The sequence below is a fragment of the Lepisma saccharinum genome, chromosome 15 (genome assembly GCF_977018435.1).
Source record: "Lepisma saccharinum chromosome 15, izLepSacc3.1, whole genome shotgun sequence".
Lineage (NCBI taxonomy): Eukaryota > Metazoa > Arthropoda > Insecta > Zygentoma > Lepismatidae > Lepisma > Lepisma saccharinum.
In genome coordinates this window covers 15,548,574-15,569,581 of record NC_139243.1, presented here as the reverse complement: position 1 = coordinate 15,569,581, position 21,008 = coordinate 15,548,574, and the positions used below count along the sequence as shown (strand labels likewise).

The 21,008-nt window shown below is 36.4% G+C and overlaps 1 protein-coding gene across 1 annotated transcript in view; it reads left to right on the top strand.

Moving 5' to 3' along the window:
* The window catches only part of LOC145999405 (uncharacterized), a 105,642-nt gene extending 85,041 nt beyond the window's left edge, over positions 1-20,601 (top strand). The window contains exon 4 of the mRNA XM_083136355.1: positions 18,505-20,601. Within this exon, the coding sequence (XP_082992481.1) occupies positions 18,505-19,468 (964 nt within the window). The 3' untranslated portion in view covers positions 19,469-20,601. The remainder of the gene's footprint in view (positions 1-18,504) is intronic.
* The last annotated feature ends 407 nt before the right edge of the window (positions 20,602-21,008 follow it).

Below are 21,008 nucleotides of genomic sequence, written 5' to 3'. Positions count from 1 at the left end.
AGCCTTAAGCATCATATTAGTATTTAGTAAAGTTCAATTTGATTCTGAATATATTTGGGGGGAGTGGGTGCAATACCCCTACCCCCCAAATACTTATTTTACATTAAAAATTATATTTTATCTCCTAAAGTATCAAAATCAAGTCTGCAATTCTTGCCACGAGAATGAAACACACATCCGGCAATATGCAGGTTCCGTTTTAAACCATCACGTTCCAGCGTTGCCTACGTGGGGGCCTGATGAAATTTAAAATTTAGTAAAAATATAGTTTTATTTAATTTTCATCTTCTTTTTCTACTTAATAAATGAGAATTAAGTTTATTCATCCGTGGGCATATTGTCTAGTGTGTATGGAAAGAAAACAAGATATAAGTTTTAACTCTAGGATTCATAGTTTCTGAGATAACAATTTTTGGAATTGTAAATTCCCCATTAAAAAGCACGGCTTTTATATTAGAAAATATTTTTCTTTGAAAGTATCATCAGTAAGTGCACAATTCCAATTCTTGCTACAAGAATAAAATACATATCAGGCAATACGCAGGAATTGTTTTTAACCCTCACATCTTGTCATTGGATACATGGGGGGGGGGGGGGGGGACCAAATTGAAATTTTGTAAAAAAAAAAAATTAAGATTATTAATTTTGTCGTCGTCTTCTTGTATTTGGTTAGTGCAAATTGGATTTTTTCAGCAATAGATATGTAGCCGAGATTGTACTGAAAGAAACAAGCTGTAATTTGTAACTTTAGCATTCGTAGTTATGGATATATAAATCTTCATTTAAAACCTTGCGCAATTTTATCCGACTGAAAATGCCCTTGGCATTTAAGGGTCTACCTTTACTGTGCACTAGTGCCTTGCAATAACAACTTGAAAGTTTGACATACATTGGAGGAAGGTCTAATTATGTAGTGTATGCAACTTTGTTTGGATATCTCTTGTCCCTTTTGTGCTACACCATTTAAAATATCCACCATTTTCCTTTGATTTTTCAATTTCTTGCATATTCAACCACAATATGGCTTGGGTGATATATATGGAGACAACATAATGTGTGCATACTGAGCTCACATCAGGGTTACTAGAAAAATTAATGCCACCTTCCTGGTTGGATTTCACTTGTAACAGCAGGCACACAAAATATGCATTTTTTGACACGTAATGCTTTTTTAATGCATATTTTAGGGTATTTATTTGCTAATCTAAACAAATTGAGGGTATTTTGATGCAATACACGTGTTCCTTGGTGAGAGGTTTGTTTGGTGTGTAAATATCACTGGGCTGTGATCAATAGTTCCAAAGTTATTGAGTCCTGATGTTAGGTGAGAGGCTCATTTCACATATTTGATTCACATTTTCTGTTGTGCACCACCATCTTGCACAGGCTATAACTCCAGAACTATTTCTTGGAGGAACCTAATATTTGGAATACAAGCCTTCCAGACATGATTGAGCCTTCATGCCAAATTTCATCCAAATCAAGAGACCATGACCTGGAGACCCTGGTCGATCTGACATGGAAAGACCCTATTTTTAATTGTTCAATTTGCAACAAAGGTTTTGGAAGAAACTTCGAAAAGAAAAGGTAATTATACTTGGTGATTTTAAAACTCACATCAACTGGGAGTATGTTAGAAGGGTATCCCACAGGCTAAACCATCCTTAAATGATCTAAAAATTTTGGAGTTGTATGACTTTCTTGGATGTAAACTGTACTGTAAGCCGTATAATTCAAACAATCCAATTTCTACACTGGATCTCTTCGTCACTGATATTGTAAATATTTATTTCCTTCTGTGTCCAAGGTTGATTTGTATCATCTTCCATTTGTGGCTAATATATCTTTTCATGGCCTTCATCCAAGTTCTGATAAATTATCAGAAAGTGTACAGTTTTTTAGATTTGATTTTAAGCAATGTAATTTTCTTCAACTTTATAAAGATGTTGAAAATGAGATATCTTTCATAGATACCACCCTAGACTTGGACTCATTAGTACAGCTTTTGCATTTTTGTGTTGAACAGGTGCTAACTAAAAAGTCTATCAATTGGAAATTTACATACCATTGGATCACCGCTGAAATAAAGAGATTACTGAACAAAAAGAAGAAATATTTTTATTAATATTTAGACAAGAAACATTGTCTTTTCCCAAATTTGTGTCTATTTGGAAGTCAGTAATGAAGATGATAAAAGAAGCAAAATTTAATTACTACATGATTTAAACTATTGTTTTATTTTTGGATAGTATTTGAAAATAAGATCCTTAGGAAAATATTTGGACCTAAAAGGGATGAGGAGACAGGTGAGTGGAGAAGGTTACATAATTTAGAAGCACATAATTTGTACTCATGTCCAGATATTATTAGAATAATTAAATCAAGAAGACTTAGGTGGGCAGGCCATGTGGCACGAATGGGAGAGGAAAGAGGAGTTTACAGGATTCTTGTTGGGAAACCAGATGGCAAGAGACCTGTAGGAAGGCCAAGACGAAGATGGAGGGACAACGTTGAGATGGACCTAAGGGAAATCGGTAGGGATGGGAAAGAGTATATAGATCTTGCTCAAGATAGGGACAGATGGAAGGCCTGTGTTGCTGCAGCCATGAACCTTCGGGTTTAAGAAGGCTAGAGAGTTAGTTAGTTTTATTTTTGGCAAATACTCATTTTGGAAAGAAAGTGAAATATTCAACATCCAGTGATTCATGTATCCTGGATCCTGATAATGGGATTTTAACTGATAAACAATAAACAAAATATTGTTGATATATTTTGTGAAATGTTTGAAAATAATTTTTCTCTTAGTTCAAATTTAAATTATACAAATAAAGACTGGTTTAATATGCCAATATTTTGTCCAGTTATTGATGAAAATGATATTTTAGATGCTTTCTGTAAACTGAAATGCAGAAGTGATTCTGGCATTCAATGCATACCTTTTCAAGGGATGCAGTAATTTACTTGCTCGTATTTTGTGCAGCATCTTCAACAAGTCTCTATCAAGTGGAGCATAACCTAATATATGGAAAAAAGTAACAATTATTCCTATCCCGAAAATGAGAGGAAACATCGAGCTATGAAATTTTAAACCTATTTCAATCATTAATATTTTTATAAATTGTTTGAACACATTCTTTTTTAAATCACTCTATTTTAATTTTAAGAATAAGATTAATATTAACACTTTCCCTGGTGGCAAGATTACGAACTTGCTGTCTCTATCCTGGCGGGAAATTTAAACAAAATTAACCTAAAAGATAAATTTATTCTTTTTATTTGGCAACAGCAACAATGAAATCTTTTGTTATACAAAGTGTAAATATCAGTAGAGGATCAATGAAAGCATATATTTATAATGTAATAGTTTTATCATTTTAGCAAAATTAGTAGTTAGTAATTTTGCTTTGTGTGATAATCACAGAAACATGAAATTTTACAAAGTTCTACACCACAACTTGAACAGACAACACTTGACTTTCTTCTTTTGTATAACAAAAGATTTCATCTTTGTTGCTGTTGCCAAACAAAAATAATATATATGTATTTTAGGTTAATTTTGTTTAGATTGCCCTCCAGAACAGAGACAGCAAGTTCGTAATCTTGCCGCCAGGGAAGCCATTCTTCTTTCCTTTGGTCTGCTGCAAACAGAGCTCTGGAACACAATAACAACAATGGGGAAAAAAAATATAGACTTGCACCTCACAAAACTATGACTCAAATGTTTCCAAGGTCAAGAACGATCTTCCCTCAACACTTGCAAAAGATTTCGCTATCAAGTGTTCATCTGCTAGGTGGCAGGATAGCTCAGACAAAGCACATCACGCCCATGCCAGGAAAAGTGTTAATCAACATGGATTTGTTGCTGTGAGATCAATAAGCATGAATCATTCTGTCTTCTTAACTGACGTATCTCAGGCTTTTAACAAGACACACAAATTGGATGTTATCTACCTAGATTTGTCTAAGGCTTATGATTCTTTGAACCACAATGCTTTGGTTACTTAACTTAGAAATTATGGTTTTACACCCATTATTGTGAATGGTTTAGTGACTATCTTAGGCACAGATTATTTAGAGCCAGGTTTCAAATTCTCTCTCTATCTAAACCTTGTTTTATTAACAAAGGTGTACCTCAATGGTCTCCACTGGGCTGGCTTTTGTTTATTTTATTTCTAAATGACATAGAAGATGTTGTAAAGTACTCGAAATGCCTTGTATGCAGAGATTAATGATGTAAACAACCATTATAAACTACAAAGGGATATAAATGCAATTAATAAGTGGTTAGATGATAATCAACTTTCTAATGACTTATTTAAGTCAGTTGCAATGACCTTCACATGCAAGAAACGGTACTCCTGCTACAATTATAACAGAAAATGTAATAAATCATGGAGAAAATGTTAAGGATCTTGGAGTTTTTCTTGACAGGAAGTTTAGCTTTAATGTGCATCTTCACCATATGGTGTCAGCAAGTAGGAAAATGACAGGTTGGATCATAAAGGAATGGCAAGGGCTGAACAACTTTCACCCTTTTTTTATTTATGTACATGGCATTCATCAGACCCATTTTAGAATTCAGTTCTGACATAGAATTTTTCCTGTGGCATTGAAAAAAGTGACATAATTGAAAATAAACAAAATAAAATTTCTTTCCTACTTATATTTTAGATTTAAATTGTTTAAATTATGTTATAGTTATGTCAGGTGGCCGCGGTGGCTCAGTAGGTAACGCGTCTGACTACCATGCTGAAGGTCCCGGGTTCGATCCCCAGCCGGTTCAAATCTGGGAACTTTTCTAACGTTGGAAGCAGCTCCGGCGCCCACCCAGCGTCGAATAACATGGGTACCTGGGGGAAACCCTGGGGGGTAAAGGCGGTCAGGGGCGTGATGCTGATCACATCATCCCCACTCACGACCGGATCAAGAAAGTGTGGGGCATTACCCCCACACCCCCTATACGCCTTCATGGCGTAGTGCTAAGCACAGGGGAGCACTTTACCTTTACCTTTTATAGTTATGTCAATCTATTGAACAGGAAACATAAATGATCAAAACTTTGTTGCAAATTCTTAGAAATATATTATTACTCTGTCCCAATACTTTTATCCAGATTATCTATAGGAGCTACGCCATATCATGTAAGAGCGAATGGGCCGTTATGAACAACATGTAAAGATGATTAAAAAAAGTGATTTTCTACACACTATAGTCAGCAATTATTATGATTTTAAGTGATCATGAAGATTTGTATTATAAATTTGTAACTTAAGTATCTTTACATGTATACGTACTGCTGTACAAAGGCTCATTAGCAGTTTTTCAGCAGGATAATCAACATAAATAAATAAATAATGCTCATATGTGCATTTACGCTAAAGAGAAGCCTTTCCATTGTTCAAGTTTCAACAACAAATGTTTTGGCTGCAAAGATAACTTTAATAGACATATGAGGAACTTCGTATAGAGAGAGATATCTTAAATGTTGAAATTGTGACAAGATTTTTCTGTGAAGGTAACTTCAGTATACATGGAAGGACACACCAAAGAGAAACCTTTTTAATTGTTCAATTTGCATCAAATATTTTGTCTGCAAACATAAACTTATTATCAGTGATCGCAACTGAAACTGAACCAAAGTAAAAAATTGATCCTGATGTACTTTCAATCTTTCTGAACCTGAACTGAAACGGCAGAGGTAAGTTTCAGTCTCGCATAATTGAGTGCAGAGTTTTGGTTCAATTTTGGTTTGTACTGGAATTGCTGCTACATAATTTCAGTTTTGGTACACCAAACTGTTTTACTGCCAAGGTGCTATAAAAAGTTCATTGAACCAAAATTTTGAGAGGAAGATTCAGTTTGGGAGTACCGAAGTGTTTAGGTTCAGGTTATAGTATCAATCTTCATGTAATTGAACTCAGCACATTTAGTTCGATTTTGATCGGCGTGGAATCGGATATGAACCAGGTCAACCTGCATGACGAGGTTGTCTGTTTACCTACCTCCCCCACATGATCGCTCTCTTTTGTTTCATGGTCTGTTGCTTGAAGGTTACTGACTCTAGTGCTACTAGTGTGGATTGGTGTGGGGAAACTGCAGTGCAATGTCTGGCAATTGCAAGCAAGGTTCGTGGCGTGACATGTGCGTTAGACCACATCATCATCGCTCATTCGTACATGGCAGGCAGATTGTAGTCTATTCAATCAGTTCCAGCATTGCTAATTGTATTCGAATTATAGTGTACCAATTCTGGATAGGATGTTCATATCTTAACTTACGCTCACTGTTCCTTTCTTTCTGTCATAACAAAGAGCATTTTTAAATATGCATTCTTTCGTAAAGGTATATCCGTGCTTGTGTGTGCTTGTGACATGTGAGAATTCCAAGATTCAAAGATGATGGACAAATAATTTCGAACCACACTCAGTTAATGTTAATTAAGACAGTTAATTAAGCAGTCTAAAATTATTGCAAAAAAATGTACAAGAACAAAAAAATCCTTAATCCTTAGTTTCATGCATAAGAAACCTTGGAAAACATGGAAGGTTTGTAGTAGAAATGATTGAAACTATACAGAGTTTTCATTTAAACCTCTTCAAGAAGAGAATGGAGAAGTAGAGGAAAAAGGAATTAGAAAAATACATGTAAAACAAATCCAAACAAGCATGGCACCCTTGCCCCTACCCCCTTTGGTACGGACCTGAACACAGTGCACTTTAGTAAAATTTATTTCGTAATGTAAGGTAGATGATAGTTACCATGCACACTGCACCGTGCTGTGAAGGTATGTGGAAATTTGGAGGCTCCACTTATTTATGATCTTGGTCATTTGCATAGGTAATGCAATCAACACCACGTTTCTTCCTCCCCCTTCTTCAGTTGCCTCCAGGTACCCATTTATTACATACTGTGTAAACCGCAGAGCCGCTTTTTTTTGTAGGAACAAAGCTGGAAAAAAATTCTATTTTTTTTCACAAAACATTGCTGAAAAAAATATTCAAAAATGTCTGAAAATGAAAAGAAAATGTAAGAAATTTTTGTTCATTGAAAAGAGAAAGTTTTGTAGATTTAAGAAATGTGTGGTAAATAAAAACAAATTAAAATATTTTTTTCTATGATTTTTTGAAAAACAACCAAAAACCACAGGCCAGAGGTAAAAATGCTGTATTATGAGGCCAGACCCGAATGTGTTAATAAACACAGAAGTTTCATATCAAAGATAAACATCGTGTATCCCCTTTTTGCATTTGTGACAATGGTTTTCCGGTAAAGGTAACTTCAGTGTGCATAAGAGGACATGCACAAAGAGAGAACTTTTATTTGTTCAATTTGCAACAAATATTTTGCTGGTAAATGTCATATGAGAGTTCACACTAAAGAGAGCCTTTCAGTTGTTCAATTTGCAATAAAGGTTTTGCCTTGAAATATACACTTATTTTGCAAATGAAGGTTCACATTCAAGAAAATCCTACAATTGTTCAATTTGCAACAAAGATTTTGCCTGCAAAGGAGATCTTGGTGTGCATGTGAGGATTCACTCAAAACAGAAGCCTTTTAATTGTTCAATTTACAACAAAGGTTTTGCCCGTAAAGCTCGTCAATGCACATGTGAGCATTCACGCTAAGGAGAAGCTGTTCCATTGTTGATTTGCAATAGAAGTTTTGTCTGAAGGAATCCACTTAATATACATATGAAGCTTCACTCTCTCTCTCTCTCTTTCTGACTACAGCTCTTGATGGGCATTGGCCTCGAATCCACTGTCATAAATTCTTCTCCTCCATCCTTTAATTTTCATTGTCCGCAAGTTTCTAGCAACTTCTTCCATCCATCAAAGTCATGGTGTGCCCTTTTTTCTTCTGTGGTGAAGCTTTTCTCTCAACATTCTTCTTGGCATATGGTCTCCACATGTCCCAACCACTTTGTTCTCCGAGCTTTAACAAATCTTAGTATATCCTGGGCTTTTATTAAATCATCTAGCTCTGCATTATATCTTATTCTCCAGTCATCATCATCTCTCACAACTCCCTGTATCTTCCTTAATATCTGTCACTTAAATATTCTGAGGGCATTTTCATCTGACACTTTTAAGGTCCAAGTCTCTAATCCATAAGTGACAACTTGTTGTACCAGTGCCTTTTCTAATTTTTGAGCTTTGTATTTCTTGTAATACGTTTATTTCTGAACAGCTGCTGATTGGCAAAATATGCACGGTTGACTGCCTGTATTCTTTCCTTTATTACGTTACTCATATCATTGTCGTTATATACCATTGTCCCCAGATTTTTTGAAACAAGGGACACCCTCAAACTTTTTCGTTCCGATTGTCAGATCTTGGGATGCTCTTCTAATCTCAGAATTAGACATTCCCATATACTTAGTCATCTTTTCGTTCACAGTGAGACCCATATACAGTATATTGTTTCCCTATCAATTTCTCCATAAATTTGTTTGTGTCTTTATTGTTGTAGTAATGATTGTAATATCATCTGCTTATGTGCAGATTTAACTGAACTTTCCAAATAGTGTTTCTTTCTGGTCAACTACATTTATTACTTTGTGCAATGCCAGATTAAATAATGTAGCCAAAAGGCTATCCTCTTGTTTCACTCCTGTATTGAATTCAAATTCTTCACTCAGTTTATTACTTACTTTCACTCTAGCCTTAGTACCACTCATAGTCATTCTTATAAGACATTTGAGGGGACTATTGTACTCCTCAAGTACCTTAAACTGTTCATTTCAATTGATGCTGTCAAAAACCTGCCTGAAGTCAACAAATAAAAAAATGCAAATCCACGCCATGTTCATAAAACTTCTCTATCATCTGTCTAATAATAAAAACCTGATCAGTAGTGCTTCTGCCAGGGCGAAATTCACATTGGTACTCTCCAAATATATCTTCTGTCTAACATTTTATTTTCTCACTGATCAATCCGACAGGATCTTGTAGACTACACTAAGAAGTGTGATGCATTTGTAATTTCCACATATTAATGTATCACCTTTCTTATAACACTAGGGAACAGCCATTTTGTATCCCACTAGCAAAAATGTGTTCTTTACTAATTTCGGCATCCTGATTTCGAATTTGCCACTCATTTCTCTCCATCACGTACCATTTTCGAGATACGCATGACGTCACATGTGGCATAATATGGGTATGTGATGTTTTATTGTAACTCTGTTCGCTACAATAAAAAATATTAATACATATATATCGTAATAAATAAACATGAAGTTCACACAGTTTGATTTGTGCTGTGATAAACTGTGTCGACTGAAAGAACTCCTTAGCTGTGTATATCAACCTAACACATTCTGCTACATTTCTGTCCAATGCTCTCCAAATTTACAATGTAAGAACATCACGGTAATATTGTACCAACTGTACTTTAGTTCTTGCTGGGAGATCAAGACCGTCCATGGGCCTCACATGATACATGTCATAGTTGTGCTGTTACACTTAGAGAAAGTTGAATGATGTTCATTCAATGTCTTTTGATGTATCTATGATATGACTTGAACCAAGGGACCACATTACAGATTTTTATTTTTTCCACACCGTAAAGCGTGGCTATTCCTTGAAGAATAAATGCATATGCCAATGTGCCCTCCGCATTGATGTCGGTACCACATAATGAGGGATTCCCAATTCCTAAATCACTATCCTGCACATTGGAATTGAACATTTCTTGTGACCAGGAACGTTCTTTCAAATATAAAAGATGGTGTTGGATAGAAAAAGATAGCTAAAGAATGACTTATAATTTGAACCGTGATGCTGCTGCAAATGGGGGGGGGGGGGGTTCATCCATAATTGCTACTGATGGTTACGTAAGAAAGGAAAAATGACTTATTCGTTCGTAGGATAATTGTGCATTCGTTGCAGTTGCATTCAACTTTAATATTGGGGAAAAAGTAACTATTGTACTTTTTTGCACGCAAAAAAAAACTTCTTTAATTCAATTTGAATGGAATGATTAATGTAAAACTTTCTTCTTTAATTAAACTTCTTGTATCACTTTTAGGACAAAAAGGACAGTTATTTAGACACCACCTCATTTAACAGTTGGATGAGAACAAAGAGGAATCATTTTTCAAGTTCACAATAAGTCGTATTTTGGTAGAAAGATATTTCTTTTCGTGTACTAGTAACACTTCAAGAAACGCAGGTATTTTAAGTTCCAGAACAAATATTTGAATAATTAAAGCACTGTTTTCAACCAACTCATTTTTCGTCAATCACTGTTTTAACGGACGTTTTCGTAACTTCAATCACCATAAGTACTTACAAGTAACAAGGTTTCATATATTACCTCTTTATCCCAAGTTAAACGTTCCTAGTTCACATGGTAAATCTGGGCCAACGCCCAAATGGTGGTTAGTACATTTCGTATGTGGCGACAAAGCACATAGACACGTCAAACTAGAATGGCGTTGCATCGAATACCTTTGCTGTGTTATCGGGAGAGCTCCAACGAATGAACTGCATGAAGTAATTTGAGGAAAAAGCACACGACACACGAAGTATCGCAAAACCTCGCCAGATTGCAGGGGCGCTTGACGCAGTCAGGAGAAGTGACACCTGACGGCGGAACTGAGAACTTGTATTATAGGCAAGTTCATGAAATCATATGTGAAATCTCACAATAAAATTTTGCGATGTCCCAAATATATTTCAAACATTTCCATTCTTGAGAAATCAGCATTTAATTTAGCTGGTTAATGTGAACTGCAAAACCTTAAAAATATGTTGTGTTTTATATTTCGCACTCTGTATTTATCCTGTCTTTTTATAATATAACACCCTATATGACTGTATTATTTATTTTATTATGGATACTTCAGAAGATTGATTTTGAAGCGCATATTTAAGTATTCATCACAATGAAAATCCTTTCAAATGACCACATTAAAAGTTCCATATATTCTGTGCATTTGAGGATTCACATCAATGTGAAGCCTTTTAGTTGTTTATTTTTGACCATAGATTTTACTCATGAAGAAACTTAATATGGATTTGAGAATTCGTAACAGGAGACAATTAAAATTGAGAAATGTGAGCTGAATACAAGAGGAAAGGACAGCATGATACCAAAATGGACAATTTTACCTTCCTGTAACATTCATGGCTAGTTTCTGTAAAAATGTTAACCAAATGAATGAATATCATAATTAGGGAAGAGTTGATACTACTTCCAACAATCTTACTGCCCCCACAGTCACAGCCTGACTGCCTGTCAACCAATGAGTGTTAGTATATGAACACTCTTGTTCTTTGGTGATACTTGAACTGAAAGGGAACACTTGTTCCAGTGGAGTTCCTTCTGAAAGGTGTTGAACACTTGAGACCTGGCATTTTGTGATTACAGATTCATATTTTGATGGTAACACTGTTAAGCCTTTCTTCCACGTTAATAAAACAATAATACTGACCAAGGCAGAATATATAGTATAGAAAATATATACACTAACAAGGTATTCCACCCTCTAACAGGGTATTCGTCAGATAAATATTACATTTTTAGTGTATATATTTTTTATATTATAAATTCTGCCTGGGTCAGTATTTTAATGTTTTATATTTTGATGGTGATCCTTACCTGCCTGTCAGAAACATATGATCGATTTTGTTGTTTTCTGAATATTTTTTTTCTTGATTTAAGCAAGAATAGCTGATTAACATAAAATTGGGTACTTATCCGATAAGGCCCGAACACCTCTCACTCATTTATTTCATTAATTTTAGCATTGATACTTACCTATTCTGCATTGCGGAAGATTCTTTAAGGTGAAGTTATGCCTTTTTCCATAAAATAGTGTCAACTTTTCATATTAAAAGTCACTATTTGTCTTCCTTGTTATGCTTGGGTAGCAGACAATATGGCGTGCAATCGTCATGTATCATCGCATGTTGTGCTTGTGTTTTGTTGATTAGGAGTGGGTATGCAGTGTTTCAACCTTCATAACCAAAAAATACCTACCTTTGTGTTCATTATGTTATCACAAACCATTGACGGATAGCCCCAAAAACCATTCACGATAGCCCCACGGACCATTTCCGGCAAGGTTAGGTTGGGTTAGGTTAGGTTAGGTAAGCATAGTTAAAAAAAAAATTAAAAAATTCTCGTAAAAAAAAGGCATGTTTGAAAACACTGGTGAGACCACGTGACTTTCGACGCTCGCGCCATCTGCACGTATATAATGGAAAAAACGACCTAATGTTACAGAAGATGCAAGTTCATTATGTAGCAAGTGATTATTTCTTTTTCTTCAGCATTCTATGGTGAAGTTTTCAGTTTCCGTGAAAATAAATACCTCGAAGAACTTCGACAATACTACAGAAACTGATTTCAGTAAGTAGTTTCGCCTGTAAATTTGAAGAAATCTGTTCAGGCGATATTGGATAGTTACCTAAAATTGTAGTCTGATAAAAGATTCACACTTTCTATTTGCCATAATTTCTTCTCTGCTTTTTCTGAGCAATTTACCATATGTCACTACTCAGCATATAAAGAACAATTTTTACCAAATACAAATGCAATAAACCCCAGCAAGCAACTCCTTTGCTTCTTCCTAGCCCAAAGATGAGTATCCCCAAGCCAAAAGGTCGCAAGATGCTGAGGCTTTGTAGTTTCAGCATACACTTTCAGTAATAAGTGTGGTTTGTCAAATTTTCACTGTCTGAACTAAGGGTCCATGATTTCACATCTTCACCGAGTTATGAATCTACGTACGCTCATCCTTTTATCAAATACAGCACACTTTTTTTCATGAAGTTCTGTCAACTTTATTTGTTTAGAATAAATATATAATTTAGAGTAGACAGCATTTAATTTTACCCTGTCACTGTTGATGTATTCTGCACCAGTATCATGCATTTATGTTATCAGTAATCAGAAGGCTACAATTTAAAAGTAACTCTTTCAAAAATGTATCTTCCTTACAGCTATCTATATTTACCAAAAAGAAGCTTTGTTATGTACTATACTTGCTGCTTCTCTAGGTTTGCATCAGAAATGAACCAACCAAATGGATATTTTAAACAGTTGTTTAGCAGTTGTACTTATTAGATAATAGGATAATATTATCATGAGACTTAATTTGATATACTTTACAAGAGCTGCCCCCCGTGGCAGAGTGGTTAGCACGTCTTGCTATGAAGCCAGGGGTCCCAGGTTAGAATCCTGGACTGGTCATGGATGTTTGTGAGACTCCTTCATCAATTTCATCATATCATCACTCATCCCTATCTGTGAAAATCAGCCAAAAGTGGCAGAAGAAACAAAGTAAAATTAGGTAAATCAATCAATCAATATACTTAGGCCATTTTTCTTGTAGTGGCAATATGAATGAGAAAGAGACATGACAGAAAATACATAACTGGAATCATTTACAATCCTTTAATGTAATCTCCTGCTGCTGCGTGAAGATGTTTCCAAACATCTGCATCGTTGGATGATGACATTAATAGACAGGGCTGCTGTTAGGGAATGCGAGGCCCTGTGTGAACTATATCCACGACGCCCTTGTACAAGTATTATGAAAAGTGAAAATATTGACATCTGTTTGTCGTAAAATTCTATGCTAAAGCAAACATGGTTATTAGTTATATAAATATTATCTAATGTTTTACCCATGCACGTGTTCGTAGTATCCCCTTTTACCACAAATGTAATCTAAAATTTGACACCCTGTAGAGGAAGGTGACGTCAAGGCGAACAACTTATCTCAATTTTTGCTGATTGATGAGACCTTGTTTGTGCGCTATAAGCTCTAGATAAAAATATCCTTTGTGTTTGCAGTCATGCACTGCAAATTTATTGTTTAAAACCAACAGTCACTCACCTGGATCTAGAAGCAGAAGCACAACTAATCTGTCATCTGGTGCAGAAGATAAAATACACAATTCCTCGCAATTTGTTCCTACGATGATACCTGGCTTACCGAAGAATTGAATTTAGGATCACCACTGCCACTTGCACCCATGCTCTGCGACTATGTCACCAACAACACTAACACTAAACCCCAGGATTTCGCCATTATTTCCATTTATCGATCTTGCAGGAATTTGAAACAAACGATAGAGGTAGTAATTTTGCAATAGGACTTCTTAAAAATGTGGCCCTCATTCTTTCCTTTTTTTTATAGTCTTTTGGAATACTGATTAAAATTTAAGAAATTTGTCCCGTTCCCTAGACAAAGAAATTTGTCCCGTTCCCTAGACATTTTACTTCCCATAATCGTGATTCTAAACACCCGCATGCACTACTGCCTCAAACAAGAATAACAAGGAATGTAGAGAATGGCACCATTGACTTGAAACTTTGCACTTTGGCATAGTTATAGAATCTGCAAACGCCCCTTCTCTGGGAAGGTTTGTGAGGAAATAAAAGTAAAACATCTCCAGATCTTTGCTTCTATTCATCTGCGGGAGAATATGCAGTTGACCTGCCTTGAGAGGTCTGTTTATAAAGCCCCTTTTTGGAAATGGATAGAGCTATAAAGTTTGACATCAGAGGGATGATAGGTCGTCACAGAAGAAAACATACAACATGCCTGCTTAGAATTGAAACAGGACTATAGCCAGGCAGGTGATAGAGGGGTTTAGCCCCCTTTGAAATTTGGTAAAACTGCTTTATAAAATTTGCTTGCAGCGACGAGTGAAAATGTAGACAGCGGATATGTTTTTGCTCAAGATTTTATCAAGGTTAAAATCACAGGATAAAGAGAACGAATATCACATTCTTTCATCTGATTTACGACCCGAGGTTAAAGTAGTGGGAAGTAATTAGAATATTTTCTCGGCTTTAGCTATGAATGGGAACAAGGGGTGTGTGCAAGATATTGATAAAATAACTTTATTCATTTGAATAATATATCTACTTTTTCTGTGTTCTATTAACTTAATGACCCTCCAACTCACACACACACACACACACACACATATAATACGTACTTTTTTTTTTTATAAATCACCCACTGATAACCCATGACACGCCACCCCTCCCCCCATGGATATCAATTGTGGCTAGGGGCCTGAAGTGAAATAATCTTGTGTAATTTTTTTTTAGTTTATTCGTTGTTTATATAAATCTCCTCGCAAGGCCAGGATTTGAACCCGGAATTTTCGGTGGGGTTCCCACCGGGAGTTGGACTGCTCACTCCAAAGCTAGAGTGCTAACCACAATGCTCTTCACAGCAACAGGTATTCTTATTTTTTTTATCTAAGTTTTTTTTTCTAATTTCATTTACCATCGTCGTGACCATCAACCGAAAGAACAAAAAAGTGCAACTTTTTATCATTGTGGTGCCCATTTGCCTATTCGTTTTAGGAATTTTTAGTGCTTACAAATCCAAACCCATACTCATTACTTTCTTAAACGAGAGCGTTAGGTGCTTTGCACTACTTGGAGTACCAAAGACTCCAAAGACAGTTTCACCTTACCATGAGAAACCTTGCTGTTGTTGTAAACACGAGTGCTTGTTGGTCCTTCAGAACTTTGATGCTGCCTCCTCTTTTCATTTTTTCTCAAATTGTCCAGTTCGTAAATTCCAAGAGCGCAGGATGGCACACCCTCAAATGTGTTATCCCTCAGTTTGAAGAGTAGAGAAATAATAGTTTTATGGTGACTGACCTCTGTTGAGCAATAATATATGACACTGACAGGAAATCGAGGAAAGTTTAATACACAAATACATTGCTTTTCGTTCTCAGTGAACTCTGATTGATGGATTGACAAGAATGGACACTGCTGTCTGTTATGAGAAATTCAACTTTGTTATAGTGGATTCTTTCGTTTCACAGGAATTATGATTTTCTCCCCTTTTCTTCCCTCTATTGAATGCAATCTCACTTGGACACAAGAAATGAATGAATTGCTGATTCAGAAGCCCGAGGCCCTGTGCAGTGGCATGTGTTGCACACCCCTAAGGGTGGCCCTGTTGATAGCTCCCATTCATGTCGCGGAGACTGCCCTGTGACCAAAATGACGCTTGGGGCATCTGGAGAGCATTTTCCCCTCAGCGGTTCCATCATCTTGGGAACTCATGTCAGGGGAATAAGGTGGCTGCTCCAACACCTCCCAACCCCATTGTTGCAGTACGTTCTGCGTGACATCTTGCGTTATTGTAGAGAATGATGGGTCCTGCTTGCAGGAGATGTGGTATTTTGCAGCTAACAGCAGGGCGCAAATGGTCTTGAAGGTAATGGTCTGCATTCACTGTAACACCTTGTCAAACACTATGTGCAAAGAAAACCCCTTTGGGCATATATTTCACAATCATCACAGCTTTCAATCTGTTGCCGTGGAAGGATGCCCGCCACCATGTTCTTTCGCGTCTGATTCACGAACACTTTCAAATGCCTTGGCCCATAAAGGTACGATACGATAAGGTGTGGGACACACATGCCTCTTGTAAGCCCTTGCCCTTGTGAATTTGCCATGCATTCTTTCCATGTGCAAACTGAAATTTGATGAATATTTGCTGTTCTTCACGAACATTGTTTAGGATGGTATTATATACATACTTCACTTTGTCATCTACCTACCTCACAACAGTACTATTCAGCAACAAACACTTACACACGACCCTACACACGACCCGTAGTACAAGACTAATCAAGACCGGATCGTCTTTTGTCCCAGCGACAACTGACATGCATATGCCAACAGTGTCGCCACTACAAGAAAAATGGCCCTTGTACTTGAAAGCAGTGTTACCATCTGTGACTGATTTTCGCTAGCTTTGCAGAGAATGACAAACAAACGACTGTCAACCAGAGCCAAACCTTTTTAGTAATCTTGCACATATGTTGTAAGTTACTAAATATTTTGGTTGTTAAAAATTACCAAATTTACTAAATGCTACCATTTTTTATGTTTACCAAAAACTAACCATACATGTTAATTAAAACATTTTTTTATTGTGACAACAGGAACTGGATAGCAATTTCAACATTCATTGACAAAATCTTCAAAATGATTTAGTTTTATGAAAAGATATGAATCAATTACTTTGAACACAGATTTTTTTTTTTCCTTTCAATTAGTGATGTAACAGCCTGCGAGGGCCAAGGCCTACCTACTGACTGCCAACCTCACATCCACATTCATCATCAGAGGTAGGCGATCATCCAACCACTTATGGGATGTGTGGTCAGCATGGCAAACTGTAAGTCATGGTTGTAGGTCTCCATGACTGAGTTTTGCTACTCATTCGTAGCTTCCCAATTTTCTCACAATGGTGGGTAATCACTGATCAAAATCTGATGAGAAAAGTTGTTACACTTCCCCCAGAAGACCTGAATTAGCATCCGTCGCATAGCCCAAAACCTGAGGCCTGAGACCACATGGCCAAGGTGCGGGACAAATACATTTGCTAGTAGGTAAAATCAAAGAGTATTCCGAAGTTTATGGAGATCATTTATAAGTTTGCCCAGTAAAATATATGTTGCTTGCTTATGGATTGAAAATCAATGCACTGAAATGAGAGGTCGTTTTTTTTTTTTTTAAAAAGTTAGCACTGATATTTTATATATCAGCATATCATGCAGAATTTTGAACTCTGGAAGGTGGGGGGCAAAACTTAAGGAGGGCTTTATAGTGAGCATATACAGGCATCTTAAAATCTCGGAAAGCTTGAAATGTGGAGCTCCATTTTCCAATTGTCAAATGTCTTTAAATAATTTTGTTCTTTGATGTTTCCTTTTAGAATGACTTTTTTCTTATTTTACATGTAAATATGTAGAGAAAGTTGATAATAACATTTTGTAATTTCTATGGCATTCATGTTTACAAGAAATTACAATCTTGCAAGTATTGTAAAATAAGAGAAGGGTGAACGGAAACATGTATTTATGCCTAATAAATTTTACTAGAATGGACATAGTGTATCGCTGAAAATATCAGGTTAATACATCATTGTGTCGATTATTTGAGGCATCCCTCAATTCCGACTGCTGTGAATGAATTACTTATACAAATGTTCAGAGACGGTCCTTAGTCTGCAAGACAATTACGAGTGCGAGACCATGTAAGACCAGAGGTCGACCTTGTACTGAGATGTTGAGACCATGTGAGGACCTTGAGCTTTGACAGTGCGCAGTGGAAGGCCTAAGTGAAATGGACATCTCTGGTCACATGTAAATATGAATGTATGTGTGTAACTCTTGTTTACCCTGCAGCAGCAAGCAGAAGAGAATAGAATAATGAATGTCAAATATGCAAGGGAATGACGAAAAATTGTCACACTATTGACATGCATATGCACAAAGCCTTATGGCCAACCTAATGAAAATTACAGCAAAAATGTGGATATTTATTTTCTGTCCCTAATATATTGGGTCTAAGTTGTGAAAAGAGTATTGATATTCATTGTTGAATGAATAATATATTTACATTTTCATGAATATGTCACCATTAAGAGTCAATTCAAATATTCTTCCTTTTCAATGATAAGTCATTCCCTCTACATTTGAATCCCAATATTTTCTTTTTCAGGTACCTGAACAAGAGCTACGTGGAAGGACAGAACCAAGATGTCTCAGGGTCAGTCACACATTTGCCAGTGTCTGCAGGAAACTTAAATGAACAAGAGCAGCCAAGAGAAATTACGGAATGTATCAGTAGAGAAGGAAAATTTCAGGCTGGGCCTTTATCAGAGACAATTGCAAGCAAGGCATATGTTGATGGTTCCAAGCCTAATTACAGGAGAAAGCAATGTATTGGTCCCACCACCAACAAAACTTTCTCGGACAAAGGAGAATTGATAAGTCTTGAACCAGAGATGCTTTTGAATTGTTCAGTTTCCAAGAAAACCAATGTCCATGAAGCTGATCGTAATACAATTATGAGTGAAAAAGAAAAGCCTTTTAATTGTTTAATTTGCAACAAAGGTTTTGCCCGTAAAGGATATCTTAATGATCATGAGAGGGTTCACTCCAAAGAGAAGCCTTTTAGTTGTTCAATTTGTAACAAAAACTTTGCCCGTAAATGTATCCTTAATATGCACTTAAGGGTTCACAGTCAAGAGAGACCTTTTAGTTGTTCAATTTGCAACAAAGATTTTGCACATAAATGGCATCTTAATGAGCATATAAGGGTTCACACCAAAGAGAAACCTTTTAATTGTTTAATTTGTAACAAAAACTTTGCCCGGAAACGTATCCTTATTATACATATGATGCTTCACAGTCAAGAAAAACCTTTTAATTGTTCAATTTGCAACAAAGATTTTGCCCGTAAAGGAGATCTTCGTGTTCATATGAAAGTTCACACCAAGGAGAAGCCTTTTAATTGTTCAATTTGCAACAAGGATTTTGCCCGTAAAGGAGATCTTGGTGTGCATATGAGAGTTCACACCAAAGAGAAGCCTTTTAATTGTTTAATTTGCAACAAAAACTTTGCCCGGAAATGTATCCTTAATATACACATGAGTGTTCACAGTCAAGAAAAACCTTTTTAATTGTTCAATTTGCAACAAAGATTTTTCTCATAAATATTTTTCAATAAAGGTATTATCTGGAAATATACACTTAACATGCATATGAAGGTTCACAGTCAAGAGAGATCCTATTATTGTACAATTTGCAACCAAGGTTTTGCCCGTAAAATGGTCTCAAGGCACTTGTATTGATTCACACTAAAGAGAAGCCTTTCAGTTGTTCAATTTGCAACAAAGGTTTTGCCTGTAAAAGAGATCTTAGTACACACAATACGAGTGTTCACTCAAAAGAGAAGCGTTTTAAATGTTCAATTTGCAACAAGGGTTTTGTCAGTAAGTGTTGTCTTGATGCACATTTGAGCATTCACACTAAGTAGAAGCCTTTCAATTCTTTAATTGGCAATAAAAGTTTTGTCTGGAGGTGTACACTTAATATCATATCATATGCCGAAGGCATGACTCGAATCCGGGAAATCCCGGTCGCCCCGGCCGACCCGACCACGTATAATCACCCGAATGTTTAAATTAAGGGATCGTAGATAGGCTATGTGAAGCCTGATATTCGAAGTTATTTGGCTGCGAGAGGTGTATCGTAAGAGGGGGTATAACTCTGAAAAGCTACGTCTACATTTAACCAAGCAAGTGAGCTAGCCCCGTGAAATAAGAACAACACTCACGATTAATTTTAAACACTTTAATTGACTGGTCTGGCAGGGGTGTGAGAGAATGAAAGACAAGGATAGAGGAACGTTCATTACCTGTAGATCTTGAAGTGACGATTGACTCTCTGGCTCGTAGATGAAACTCTGATGAACTCTCCTGAAATAAAACTTCTTTCCGATATTGTACTACTCCTCGCTGTAACTCCTTTTGTAACGTTCGGTAACAACTATTCACGCCATAACTTTCTTAGTTCAACAACTTGTATAATTCCGAGGCACTAACTGTGCACGCGATAGATTTCAAATACCGACTGGGGGGAGAAATATTCTCTCAAGCTATTTAAACGAAATTCGAACTTCGGCCTTTGAGAGACCGCGTCTCTCAATAACGGTGTTTTCAGCGTAAAGCTGTGTTTGCAGTATCTTTCCTGCGATTCCGGAAGAATTCGTATCAGCGGTTTTTTACATCCCCTGAAGATCGCAGGTGGCATTTGCTTGAAAGAAGCGGGCCCTTTTTATGAAATGATTAGACTATCGGACTATGGCGCCAGGCATGATACGATATATATATGAAGCTTCATAGTCAAGAGTAATCTTTTAATTGTTCAATTTGCAACAAGACTTTGGATCGCAGAAATCAACTTAATGCACATATGTGTATTCACACTACAGACGAGCCTTTCAGTTGTTCAATTTGCAGCAAGGGTTTTGGCTGGAAAGACAACTTGAATAGACATATGAAGAGGTTTTATACGAGAGAGGAACATCTCAAATGTTTAATTTGTGACAAAGATTTTCCTGTAAAGATTAGTTCACTGTTCATATGACACACACAAATTCAATTGTTCCAAATTGGATTACACACCAAACAGAAGTCATTAATTCTATGTGCACGTAAG